Source organism: Chiloscyllium plagiosum, chromosome 5 (assembly GCF_004010195.1).
Source record: "Chiloscyllium plagiosum isolate BGI_BamShark_2017 chromosome 5, ASM401019v2, whole genome shotgun sequence".
Taxonomy (NCBI): domain Eukaryota; kingdom Metazoa; phylum Chordata; class Chondrichthyes; order Orectolobiformes; family Hemiscylliidae; genus Chiloscyllium; species Chiloscyllium plagiosum.
Window position 1 is genome coordinate 63,263,644 of NC_057714.1, and position 12,370 is coordinate 63,276,013.

At 40.5% G+C, this 12,370-nt stretch overlaps 1 protein-coding gene across 18 annotated transcripts in view; it reads right to left on the bottom strand.

Moving 5' to 3' along the window:
- Positions 1 to 7,351: 7,351 nt before the first annotated feature.
- tbc1d5 (TBC1 domain family, member 5) overlaps positions 7,352 to 12,370 on the bottom strand; it is a 519,702-nt gene continuing 514,683 nt past the window's right edge. For all 18 annotated transcript variants that reach the window (XM_043690204.1, XM_043690195.1, XM_043690203.1 and 15 more), the window contains one exon: positions 7,352 to 9,955. In XM_043690204.1, coding sequence (XP_043546139.1) covers positions 9,632 to 9,955 — 324 coding nt within the window. In that variant the 3' untranslated portion in view covers positions 7,352 to 9,631. The remainder of the gene's footprint in view (positions 9,956 to 12,370) is intronic.

Here is a 12,370-nt window from a genome sequence, read left to right on the forward strand (position 1 = left end):
CAGGTCTGGTAGCATCTGTGGAGAGAAAAACAGAGTTAACATTTTGTGTCCAGTGATGTGCTGAGAGTTTTCAATCTGCTGCTGCTTAATGATTGCCTAGCCTTAGTTCATACCTGGAAACCAGAAAAGGTCTGTTTCAGATAGCACTTTAACTGCAACCTGATCATGTAATCTGCTTCATCTACAAGACTACACCTTTCATCAAACAGCTCCAATCAAAGTAAAATTCACTGCACATTTCAGTGTAAACATAATAAATGCTGGGGAAGCTTCAAATGCTGGAACATGTATATTCAATGGAAACAAATGAAGTTGGAGCCACTGATGCCATAATTTGTAAAGTACCAACATTCTGAGAAACTCAATTTAAAACTATATGTAATGGCAACAAAACAATGCCGATCTCCCCCCGTACATTATGATAATCCCGGATGATGTTGCAACTGAACAAGTCAGATCCCAGAATTAAATCCAACTCAATATTTTTCTTTTTTATTCAGCCAGGTTGTCATTGATTGAAACTGAGTGTCAGCTAACTCGGTTGGCTGGACAGTCAGTTTGTGATGACAACAGCATGGGTTAAATTCCCATGCCAGCAGGTAATGTGTGCAAGGAGTCAGAAGGTGTGGGTTGGGTTCTGAATGAATACTTTGTATCAATGCTCACTAGTGAGAGGCAATGTGTGTATAGATTTCAGGGAAAAGGACTATAATAAACTTTTAAAAATTAGCATAGACAGAGGGAATACTCTGGGTGGTTTGGCAGGCTTAAAAGTGGGAGGAGGCAATGGTTTAGTGGTTTTATGGCTGGACTGTTAATCCAGAGATCCAGGTAATGTTCTGGGGATCTTCGAATCATGACATGGCAGATGATAGAATTTGAATACAATAAAAATCTGGAATTAAGAGTCTAATGACCATGAGGGTGTTGCCAATTGTCAGGAAAACCCCATCTGGTTCACTAATGTCCTTTAAGGAAGGAAACTGCAATCCTTACCTGGTTTGACATAAAGGTGACTTCTGACTCACAGCAATCTGGTTGGCTCTTAACTGCCCGATGGGCAATAAATTGTAGCGATGCCCTCATCACAGAACTGAATAAACAAAATCTCCAGCGCCAGATATAATGCATCCAGTTTGTTTGGATGAGGTGAAGGAGGAAATAGCAGGGCCACTGGCAAAAATTCTCAATTCCTCTCTCGCCATGAGAGGTGCCAGAGGACTGGAGGATAGCCAATGTGGGATCGCTATTCAAGTAGGGAGCAAGAGATAAACTAGGAAACCACGCCAGACAGTCTAACCTCAGTTCAAAAGAATGATTGCTGGTGGTTTAACCTGATGGTCACCACACCTCAGGCAGGGGGAAAAGTTGAAAAGAACAGTCCTTCATGATAACCTCAGCCTAAAAATACCCATTAACCATGATTCTCTGTTTCCTGTCATTTAGCCAATTTTCTATTCACCTTGCTTTATCCCTTTAAATTCATTACTGGCAAGTTGTTTTGTGACACTATCAAACTCTCTCTGGGAGTATGTATATTATATCAACTCTGCGTGGTTTGGCAGGCTTAAAAGTAGGAGGAGGCAATGGCATAGTGGTATTATCTCATCAGGACTTTCTGTTACCTCTTCAAAAAAACCCTTGCAATTTAGGGAAATATGACTTTCCCATAAGAAATTCATACTGGACACCCATATCCAGAACAAACTCTCCAACTCCCACAATTACCTGAATTAAAATACATCCTCACAGCCTGCTTCCTGTAAAGACTCTATGCCATTCTCCCAGTTTCTCTGGCTCCATCGCATCTGTTCTGATGATGCCACTTTCCACGTTGTTCAACTGACGATTCTTTGTCGTTATGGTTGACAGGGCCCTTGGCCAGGTCTGACCCATTTCCGGCACTTCTGTGCTCAGCCTTTCTCTTCCCTCCCAAAATGATAGGGCCCCTTGGTCCTCATCTACCTATCAGCATCCACATCCAAAGGATCATGAGTCATCATTTCCGACGTGGATGCCACCATGCCACATATTTCCCTCCCCTCCCTGTCAGGCGTTCACAGGGACCGTTCCCTTCTCCACCACTCCCAACACCTTCCCACAATGCCCCTACCCCCAGCACTTACCATACAATCAGCTATGAGGAAAGATTGGATAGACTAGAGTTGTTATCCTGAGAATGTAGGAAGCTGAGTGGTGACTTAACTGAAGTGTAAAAAAAAGAGGTTTGGATAGAGAGGACAGGGAAGATCTATTTCCCTGGGAGGTCAATTAATGGGGGACATGGCTTGCCGGTGATAGGCAGAAGGATTCGAGGAGGCAGCATAGTAAGAGAGTGGTGAGGGTCTGGAGTATTCTGTCCAGTAATAGTGGTTGAGGCAGAAAACCTCAACTTATTGAAAAGGAACGTGGATCTACACCAGAAGCTACAGTCCAGGTGCTGAAACTGGGATTACAATGGCAGCTGACAGACTCTTCTGGAGCAGTCATGATAGGCCAAGTAGTCTCTTTCTGCTACTACAACATTTCTGTGGTTCTAACATCCATCTAATGATTGCATAAATATGTCAGATCTGAAATCACTTCCTAAACATCTGAACAAATTGGTTTCCTCCTTCAAGGCCATTCTTTAAATAAAACAAAAATTATGGAAATATTCAATAGGTTAGGCAACATCTGTGGACAGAGAAAGAGTTAATGCTCCAGGCTGTTGACATTTCATCAGAGCAGAAGGAAGATGGAAATTTAAGAGTTTTAAGCTTTTTTAAGAAGTGAAGATATCAGGAACAGCAGGTGACATTGACTTACAAAAGATTTCATAACACAAACCCACTTGTATATTGCATTTTGGAAGGAATCAAAGGTTGTGCCTAGACACCCACGTTCACCCAGTACGACATCCAGTACACCCACGTTCTGTCTCCAAAAATGACCCTGAGCTTTCAGTTCCCTGGCTATCATCTCTGTTTCAGGCTTGCTGCAGTGCTCCAGTGAAGTTCAGCAAAAGGTGGAAGAACAGCATCTAATTTTCCCCTTAAGGATCCTGCAGTCTTCTGGACGCAATATCAAGTTCAATAAATTTGGGGCCCAAGCACCTTGCCCCTTATCCTTACTCCAATCTGTTACATCATGCCTTGTCATCACATGAACTTTTAAACTATTAATAACCAGCAGTAATCACACATGCAGCCAATTAGAAAATTACATGGAACATCCATTATGGGCAATGTGAACCATCAAACATCAAGGGGGATGCCGGATAGGCAGAACAGGAAGGGGTTAAATCAAAATGGAGTTGGGGGGGGAAATAAAGCACTGTGATGTCTCTCTTTAAAGGCAACGGGAGCATTGGTGAGCACTGTATGCTCCCTCTCCTATGACAGCCAGCACAAACATAACTGCAGAAGACAGGGCAAACAGTTGGCATAAAGTTACTGCTTTACCTCTCCAAGAATCATCACTGTCAGCTGAACCTGAGACAGACTGATTTCTATTTATGAAAGTTTGTCTGTGAAATGGTTGACCTACACACTGATTGCACCTCATTGTTAGGAACATTATTACAGTTCCAGGATGTCTCAAGTAAGAATGTTTCCTTAGTTCAATAGAATGCTTTGGAAGTAACAGATTGATTTGGGGAGGTATAGGCCTGTGTAGAACATAATCTTGCTGATGATGCTCACAGTTGGAATAAATAAAGCTTTGTCTGCTTGGAACCTTCAGCTCTGGGTGAGTTTGTTCCAGAACAGAAAAAATGGGTTTCTTTATTATTTTTAGATTTTTGTGTGTTTGGTTCCAATATGACAGACTTTTTTAAGGCAGCCTGCTAAAATAAGTCGTTAGAGTTATGCTTGGTTGCCATTTTAGCTGTTCATTGGTCAGCACCGTGATGGATTATTAAACATGTTCAGCTTCATTAAAAGTTCCTATCATTAATCTGAATAAAATTATGTCTTGCAATTTAATGTGTGTAGAAAAAAAGATACAGATCATGTGTACATTTAGTACAATAAAGAACAGCCACATGGTAGACTCTTCGCTGCCCTCTAGACAATTAAGAACGGGCAATAAATGCTGACTTAGTCAGCAATGTCCTCATCCCGCGAATGAATTAAGAAAAAAACTGAGAGCTGGCAAGTTTATGTATCAGATCAGGGTCACTGTGAAGCACTCAAATAAAATCAAAATATTACAGATGCTGAAGATATGAAATAAAATGCAAAGTGCTCAAGAAACAAAGCAAGTCTAGAGTCATCTGTGAGATAGTGTTAACATTTTGAGTCTGATATGATTGTTCTTTGCAAAATTAACTTTGTTTCTCTCACCATAGAGGCTGCCAGGCCTGCGCAGTTTCTCCAGCACTTTGTTTTTTATTTCACAGGGAAGAGAACAGAAGTAATGTGCAGCAAGTCAGGTTATATGTGAGGGAGACATTGAGCTGTGTGCAGCTCATCAAAAGAGAGGAAGCAACATCAAAATCAATGTGACTGCACAAGGAGATCATGAGCTGATTGGCTGGTGACTATTGGAGCTTTATTTCCCTTCCTTCAAAATTAGGAAGTCGGTCAAAAGAGCTGAGAAATTAAATTTAAAAATCATGTATTACATAACAATAATTATGTAAACATTCCAATATGTAACTGACAACAGAAGGGAGGCAGATAGCTTGAGGGACTTGGTTCTTTTAAGTAGTAAATTTTATTACAAATATAGGAATGGCAGGAGAGCTCTGACTCATGGAGTGCACATCCTGCTCTATTTGGGGACCGGAGGACGTTTAATGTGTCCTAGATAACCACAGGTGCAGAAATTGCCAGCTGCATCAACTTTCCTTCCTTGTTTCAGAACTTGAGCAGCAGCAGTTTTTTATTCATTCATGGGATGTGGATATCATTGGGTTGTCCAACATTCTATTGCCCGTCCCTAGTTGCCCTTGAGGTGGTAGTGAGCTGCCTTTTTGAATTGTAGCAGTTCACCTGCTGTGGGTTGACCCACAATGCCCCTCAGGTAGGAATTCCAGGATTTTGACCCAGTGGAAGTGAAGGAATGGCGATATATTTCTAAGTGAGGATGATGAGTGGCTTGGAGGGGAATGAGTAGATGGTGGTGTTCCCATGCATCTACTGCCCTTATCTACGTGGATAGATGTGGGGTTCAGTTTGGAAGTTGCTGTCACAGAATCTTTCTGCAGTGCATCTTGTACATAGTACACACTGCTGCAACTGAGCATTGGTGGTGGAGGGAGTGGATGCTTATGGATCTGGTGTCAATCACACAGACCGCTTTGTCCTTTGATGTCAAGCTTCTTGAATGTTTTTGGAACTGCACCCATCCAGGCAAATGGGGAATATTCCAGTACACTCCTGATTTGTGCCTTGTAGATATGGACAGGCATTGGGAAGGCAGCAGGTGAGTCATTCTCCACAGTATTCCTGGCCTCTGACATGCTCTTGTAGTCAGTGTTTATGTGACGAATCCCTTTGAATTTCTAGTCAATGGCAACCCCAAGAATGTTGATAGTGAGGAGTCAATGATGAATGTTGAAGGGCCAGTGATTAGGTGGTCTGTTATTAGAGGTGGTCATTGCCTGGCATTTGTCTGACATGAATGTCAGTTGCCACTTGTCAGCCCAAACTTGGATACTCTTGCATTTGAACATGGAATGCTTCAGGATCTGTGGACTCATGAATGGTGCTGAAAATTGTGTAATCATCAGTGAACATCCCCACTACTGACCATATGATGGTGGTACGGTGGGAGGTCATTGATGAAGCATCTGTAGATGGTTGGGCCGAGGGCACAACTCTGAGGAACTCCTGCAGAAATGTCCTGGAGCTGAGAGGACTGACCTCCAACAACCACAATCTTTCTTTGTACCAGGTATGACTCCAACCAGTGGAGAGTTTGCCCTCTGATTCCTACTGATTCTAGTTTTGCTAGGGCTCCTTGATACTACTCAGTCAAATGCAGCTTTGATATCAAGGGCTGCCACTCTCACTTCACCTCTGGGATTCAGCTCTTTTGTCCACGTTTGACCCAAAGCTGTAAACAGGTCAGGAGCTGAGTGGCCCTGCAGAATCCAAACTGGACATTACTGAGCAGGTAATTGGTGAGCAGATGCTGTTGATGGTATCAGTCGTATCACACTGTATTCCATCAGCTGGTATCATTGCTGCACAAAGTGAGAGTGCGATAGATAACACTTTTATCAATATGGTCACCTGAAAGCTTAAGAGTGGGTAGAGAAAGAAGGAATGTGAATACCAGGTTGTCAAGGTGGACTGGACAGTTGGTGGAGTTCTGAAAACACCTCACTCTCCAACCTACAAAACTGATACAAGTGATGGTTCATGTGGAGAATAAAGCCAGAGTCACAACATGGACATGAAATTGACTTTGGACAGAAAAGTGTGGTGAATGGTCCTTTTGTACAGTCATCTTTTTCCATGCTCATCCTGAATACAATAGACTTAGACTTTGATGTACAGGGCACAATTTCAAAATTTGCAGATGATATGGAACTTGGATGTATTGTCAACCAGGAGGAGGATGGTGTAGAAAGTTGATGGAATGGGTGGACAAGTGACAGATGAAATTTAAGATACAAAAGAGTAAAGTGATTAATTCTAATGAGAACAACGTGGAGAGGTAATATAACAAAAGGTAAATTCTAAAGGATGTGCACACATAGCAGGATATGGGGGTATCTGTAGATAAATGACAGAGAGGCAGAATAAGTTGACAGCGCAGTTAAGAATTCATAGGTAATACTGGGCTTTATCAATGGAGGGATATATAAAAGAAAGTTATGCTAAATCTGTATAAAATATTAGTTTAGCCTCAACTGGAGAACTGCATCCAGTTCTGGGCACTACAATGTAGGAAGAAAGAGAAGTTATTCAGAGAGGGTGCACAATAGATTCATGAGGATGGTTCCAGAGATGCTGGATTTCAGTTATACACAAAAAATTGGGACCATTCTCTTGAAGCAAAAATTGAGAGGAGAATTGATGGAGGCACACAAAAATCACAATGGTTGGGAGAAACTGCTCACATGGGTGGAAGGATTGACAATCAGATGGCATAAATGTAAGCTTATTAATAAAAGAAACACAGTGACACAAAAGCATTTTTTCATGCAGAAATGCACTGCCTGAGGGTATGGTGGGGGCAGACTGGATTTCACAAGGGACTTGGATCCATATCTGAAAAAGAAATATTTGCAGAACGTGGAAAAAAGCAAGGAGGTGATGCTGTGTAAATGTTCTTTTAAAGGGTCAACACAGATGTGGCCAAATGGTAAACTCCTGTGCTGTATCAATCTACAAATCAATGATCTGTTATCTATGAATTCTGTAAAATAAAACAGAGTCTTTATACTGTCAATTTTAACAATATTACTTTCGATATAACAGGCCAATACCTTAAGAAACACAATTTGGTTATGGCATTCAGTGTACATTCTAAGAATTCTGTGGGCGGTTCACTTAACATTCGAGATATTATGTTGAAAGTTTAAATCACTCCAACAAATATTGATATTATACCTTCCAGTGATTTTTCTCAGTTATACACCAGACATTATACATGTACGATATACAAAATTAAACATTCCAGCAATTGTATGTACTGTACACATTGTTAAATGAGTTGACATGTTACTGCAATTATTTGATAGCAGGTTTTTATAGTAGAAATAGTATAAAATATTCAGGCAACTAAATTTTTAACTAATTACTCAGCAATAGTGACTTATATTTCATGAAATTCTCAGTGCCTAGTTTTGCAAAATGCTCCTCGGTATGGGCACATACATGAGATAGAGCAGTTGAATAAAAAGACACTATTTCCATAACATGAAATTGGAAGCAGAATGTAAACACATTTCAGTGCAATATTGCTGATATAATCAAACAGCAATTAGCATAAAGGCAACAAAGCCACGAAAGAACACCAAATCAAATTGAGATGAATAAAATAGCATTATTCCAAGCTCATTTGGTTAATCATTACCAGATACAAAGTATTTATTGCATTTCCATTACTAAGAGATAATTAGAGTGAATAAAAGATTCCTGTACTCCAGTAATACATGTCAGTGATCACATCACTTCCACAACAGGTTGGTGTTAGAAACTTCAGAAACTGGAAAGGAATGGGAGATACCAGTTTAATGAATAGCTTCCTTTTGCCTAAATATCTTTGTAATTCAAAATACTCACACCAATTTTATCCTTTAAACTTATAGAGAGTTTATCTGAGACAGCTGAAATGGACATGATGGGCTGGGGGAGCTGGGAGAAGTAGAGAGGGTGTACCTGCATAGGATTCCCTACAGTGGAGAATTGTCAGCCTGATTACAATTCAATCACATCAGGCCTCAACTACGGGAATGATGCAGAGCTCTCCATTGCCTACTGTGTAAAATAGAAGATCCAGTGCACTCATGCAGACATATCCTCCAAGCAGTGCTCAAAGTAAATGAGAATGGCAGTCAAATCTGCCCCTGAAATGTTGTTGGTAGCCTCAAACATGTAAAGACAGAGGTGACCTTTCTTTCGGAGACAGTGAGGTCAGCCCTTTTCTAGTTCTAAGGAGTCTCTGAAAACAAATAGTCCCTAAGGAAGTCTCAGGGGAGCTCTCAAAATGAAAAATAATGATTTTGATCTCTGTCTCCCAGTCAAGTCCCTATATCAATATTGTTATTCACAATTATCACAACATTTAACTTACAAGCAGATACCAATTCAGTAAAATTATTCTGAAGTTGCTGTTCTAAAATGATTAAGCAGACAGACTTATTAGTGATGGAGGGCCAAAGGAGGATGATGATATACCTGCTTTTGGATTCAATCCTCAGATGAGATACTGTCTCAATTGAGTAATCAATGACCCAGAAGAGCCCCCCTCCCACTTCATGAAATTCATCTTCAATAAATGCCCTATTAAAAGCTGTGATAGTTAAAATCTCAAGCCATGTGATCTGAGCTGTCCTGAGGTGATAAAGGAAATGGACAAGTTTGTGTTATTGGGCAGATGGCAATGGTTGGAAGGATTGCCAAGTTCCTTTGTTTGACTGGTAGTAGGAGAGACCCAACATAGAGACTTTACGCAAAGATCTCACTCTGCGGCTACAGTGCATATGCTTGACCCTATTCATTTTTGAATAGTTCCTGAATTTTGCGGTTTTCCTGAGAAGCGTAGTAGAAAGGGAAATGGCTCCAGAGCCAAAATGTCCAAACATTGGGGGCCACAGGTAGCTGGGCTACTGAATGGTAGCTGGAACCAGATCAAAGTGCACTCCACGACCTTGGATCATGTGGAACTGGTGTCAAGTTGTGTACTCCTGGAATCTGCTGAGAATATGTGGCCAGTTTAGATTTAGCTGGTGTGGATGTGAGATGGTCACTAAATGTAAATTCATATGATTTAACCAATGTCCATCATTTAACTATAATCCAATATACATTATTAAATCACAAGGCCATTCATAAGGAGCCTCGTCAAAGTTGATATAATTTTCAGATTTAGAGGAGTGTCGCATTTGCCAAGCAATCCATACAGAATTTCATTAGCGAGCAGGAAATAGGTTTTCTAATAACACAGAGGCCAATGCTGGGAAAAATTAAATTCAGATGTCCAGTGGGCTGACAATGGTGAAATCAGAATCCTTGCTGTTGCTACTGTCATCATCTGGACTGGATCCTGAGTTGCTGGATGGTGACTCCAGAACTCCACCAGTCAGAGGGTCAGAAAAAACTGGGGATTGCTGTGATTGTTTTCTAATTGCTTCAGTGGTGTTAGGTTTCTGTGAAGTTTGAAGCTTCTTTGCCATTCCTGTTGATTCCAATTTTTCTGAGGGATGCTCATGCACCAAGTCATCATCATCTTTAGAAACCAAGATATAGTCATCTGAATTTCTACCTTCCGAATTCAAGGAAGTCAGCGATGTAGCCTAGAGATAAAAATGGCAACAGTTAAAAAACAGTGGGTCACTAATTCACAAAGCAATTGGTTATGGTGAACGTTTACAAAAGATTTAGATACGCATTTGTCAAAATTGTTCCCATTAGTAAAAGGATTCAGAACCAAAGGAGATCAATTTTAAGCCAAAACAACCAGAGGAATTGTGAGGAAAATCTTCTTTATGCAATGGCGTTGGAGTGTTTAGGATTTTTAATGTTTTGCCTAAGAACCCGTTGGGGGAGATTTAATTGAGGCATTCAAAGGGAATTTGGTATTTGATAAGAAAAGATGTGTGAGACAGGCAAATTAGACTGGCTGCGTTGTTCCTGCATACAGCTATTGCAGAGGTGATGGGCTGTAACCATTCTACAATATTATTTAATAAAAAAAAAGAAATATGCTGAAAAGATATAATTTTAAAACTCAAATATCAAAGTGAAGATTGAAAAGTTGATTAATACATTCAGCTGGTCAATGCATTTATAAAATTAACTCTGACATCTGTATTTATACAACATGCACTTGAAACTGAAATTTATCTAAGCAAAATGATGCAGAAATAATGTACTGCACAAGCAGGCTTGTCTCTTTTGGACTAACAATGTAAATTCAATCATTATTATGTATAAAGAGATGAGGTAAACTTTTAAATGCAATTCATAGCCACTAAAGCTGACAAAGAATTTTCAAAATAAGAAGCCATTCAACCCATTAGCCCATTACCAATATAAAAACAGAAACTTCGGGAAAATCTCAGCAGGTCTGTCAGCATCTGTTCTGGGAAATCAGAGTTAACATTTTGGGCCCAGTGACCCTTCTTTAGAACTGGTGGCAGCTACAAAAAAGAGTTTTTATATGAAGGTGGGGAGAGGGGAGAGTAAATGATAGATGCAGACAGAGCCCAAAGAGAGAGAAAAACTATTGGACGTTCAAAGTAGTGGTTAAAGGGCAGTCTGGGGGGCAATGATAGCTGCTGATGGGGGACAATTAGTGGGTGACAATGGGTAGTACTTGGTAGCAGCCCATGTAATGACATGGGCCTAGTGTCTGGGAAATCCCAGAACACGCTCCCTGAGATAAGGAGACCAAAACTATAGTACTGCAGGTGTGATCTCAGCACGTCTGTGAAGACATCCCTGTTCCTGTACTCAAATCCTTTTGGTATGAAGGCCAACATACCATTTGCCTTCTTAACTCCCTGTCACTGCTCTACATTTAATTTCAGAAAATGGACAGCAAGTCATAAGAATAGATCCTGTTGCACCTCCCTCTTTCCCAACTTATCACTGTTCAGATAAAAATCCCGTTTTTGCTTTCAAAGTGGATAATCTCTTATTTATCCACATTATACTTCATCTGCCATGAATTTGCCCACTCTACTTGCTCAAATCACACTGAAGCATCTCTGCCTCCTTCTCACTCTCCTACCCAGTTTTGTGCCATCTGCAAACTTTGAGGTATTACATTTAGTTCCCTCATCGGAATAATTTAATGTCGTGATTAGCCAGGGTTCAACCTGATCCCTATGGTATTCTGCTAGTCACTGCCTGTCACTTGGAAAAAGACCTGTTTGCTCCTATTTGTTGTTTCCCGCCTGTCAACCACTTCTCCATCCAAGTCAGTACACTACCCTCAAGCCATTGCACTTCAATTTTGCATGCTAATCGCTTACTTTATCAAAAACATTCTCAAAGTTCAATAAAATACATTCACTGGCTCCCCCTTATCAACTCTCCAAAGTTACATTCTTTCATTAATCAATATTGACTTTGTCCAATCCTGTCACCATTTTTCAAGTGCTCTGCTATTGATGGACTTTTAAGATTGACTCCAGTATTTTCTCCACAATCAATGGTAGGGAGGAGGAGTAGAGTACAAGAGTAAATGTATACAGAACATACAAATTGATTGTGAACACTTTTATAAGTATGTGAAAAGAAGAAGATTAATAAAGACAATTGTGGGTGCCTTCTATTAAGAAACAGGGAAAGTTATAAATGTTAGAGAACACAAGGGTCTAGTAAGAGGGAGTAAGTGAAGCAAATCAGAATTAGAAGTGAAATTGATAGGATTAAAGTTGATAAATCCTCAGGGCCTAAACAAGTGGCCCAAAAAGAATAGATGCACCGGTGGTCATCTTTCAAGACTCTACAGACTGGGGAACCATTCCTATGGATTGGAGGGTAGCTAATGTAACTCCTCTTTTTTAAAAAAGTAATTAGAGAGAAAACAGGAACTTATAGACCACTTAGCCTGACATTGATTGTGGAGAAAGTGCAACATGTCAGGCAGCATCCAAGGAGCAGGAGAATCGATGTTTTGGGCATAAGCCCTTCTTCAGGAATGAGGGAGGTGTGCCAAGCAGGCTAAGATAAAAGGTAGGGAGGAGGGACTTGGGGGAAGG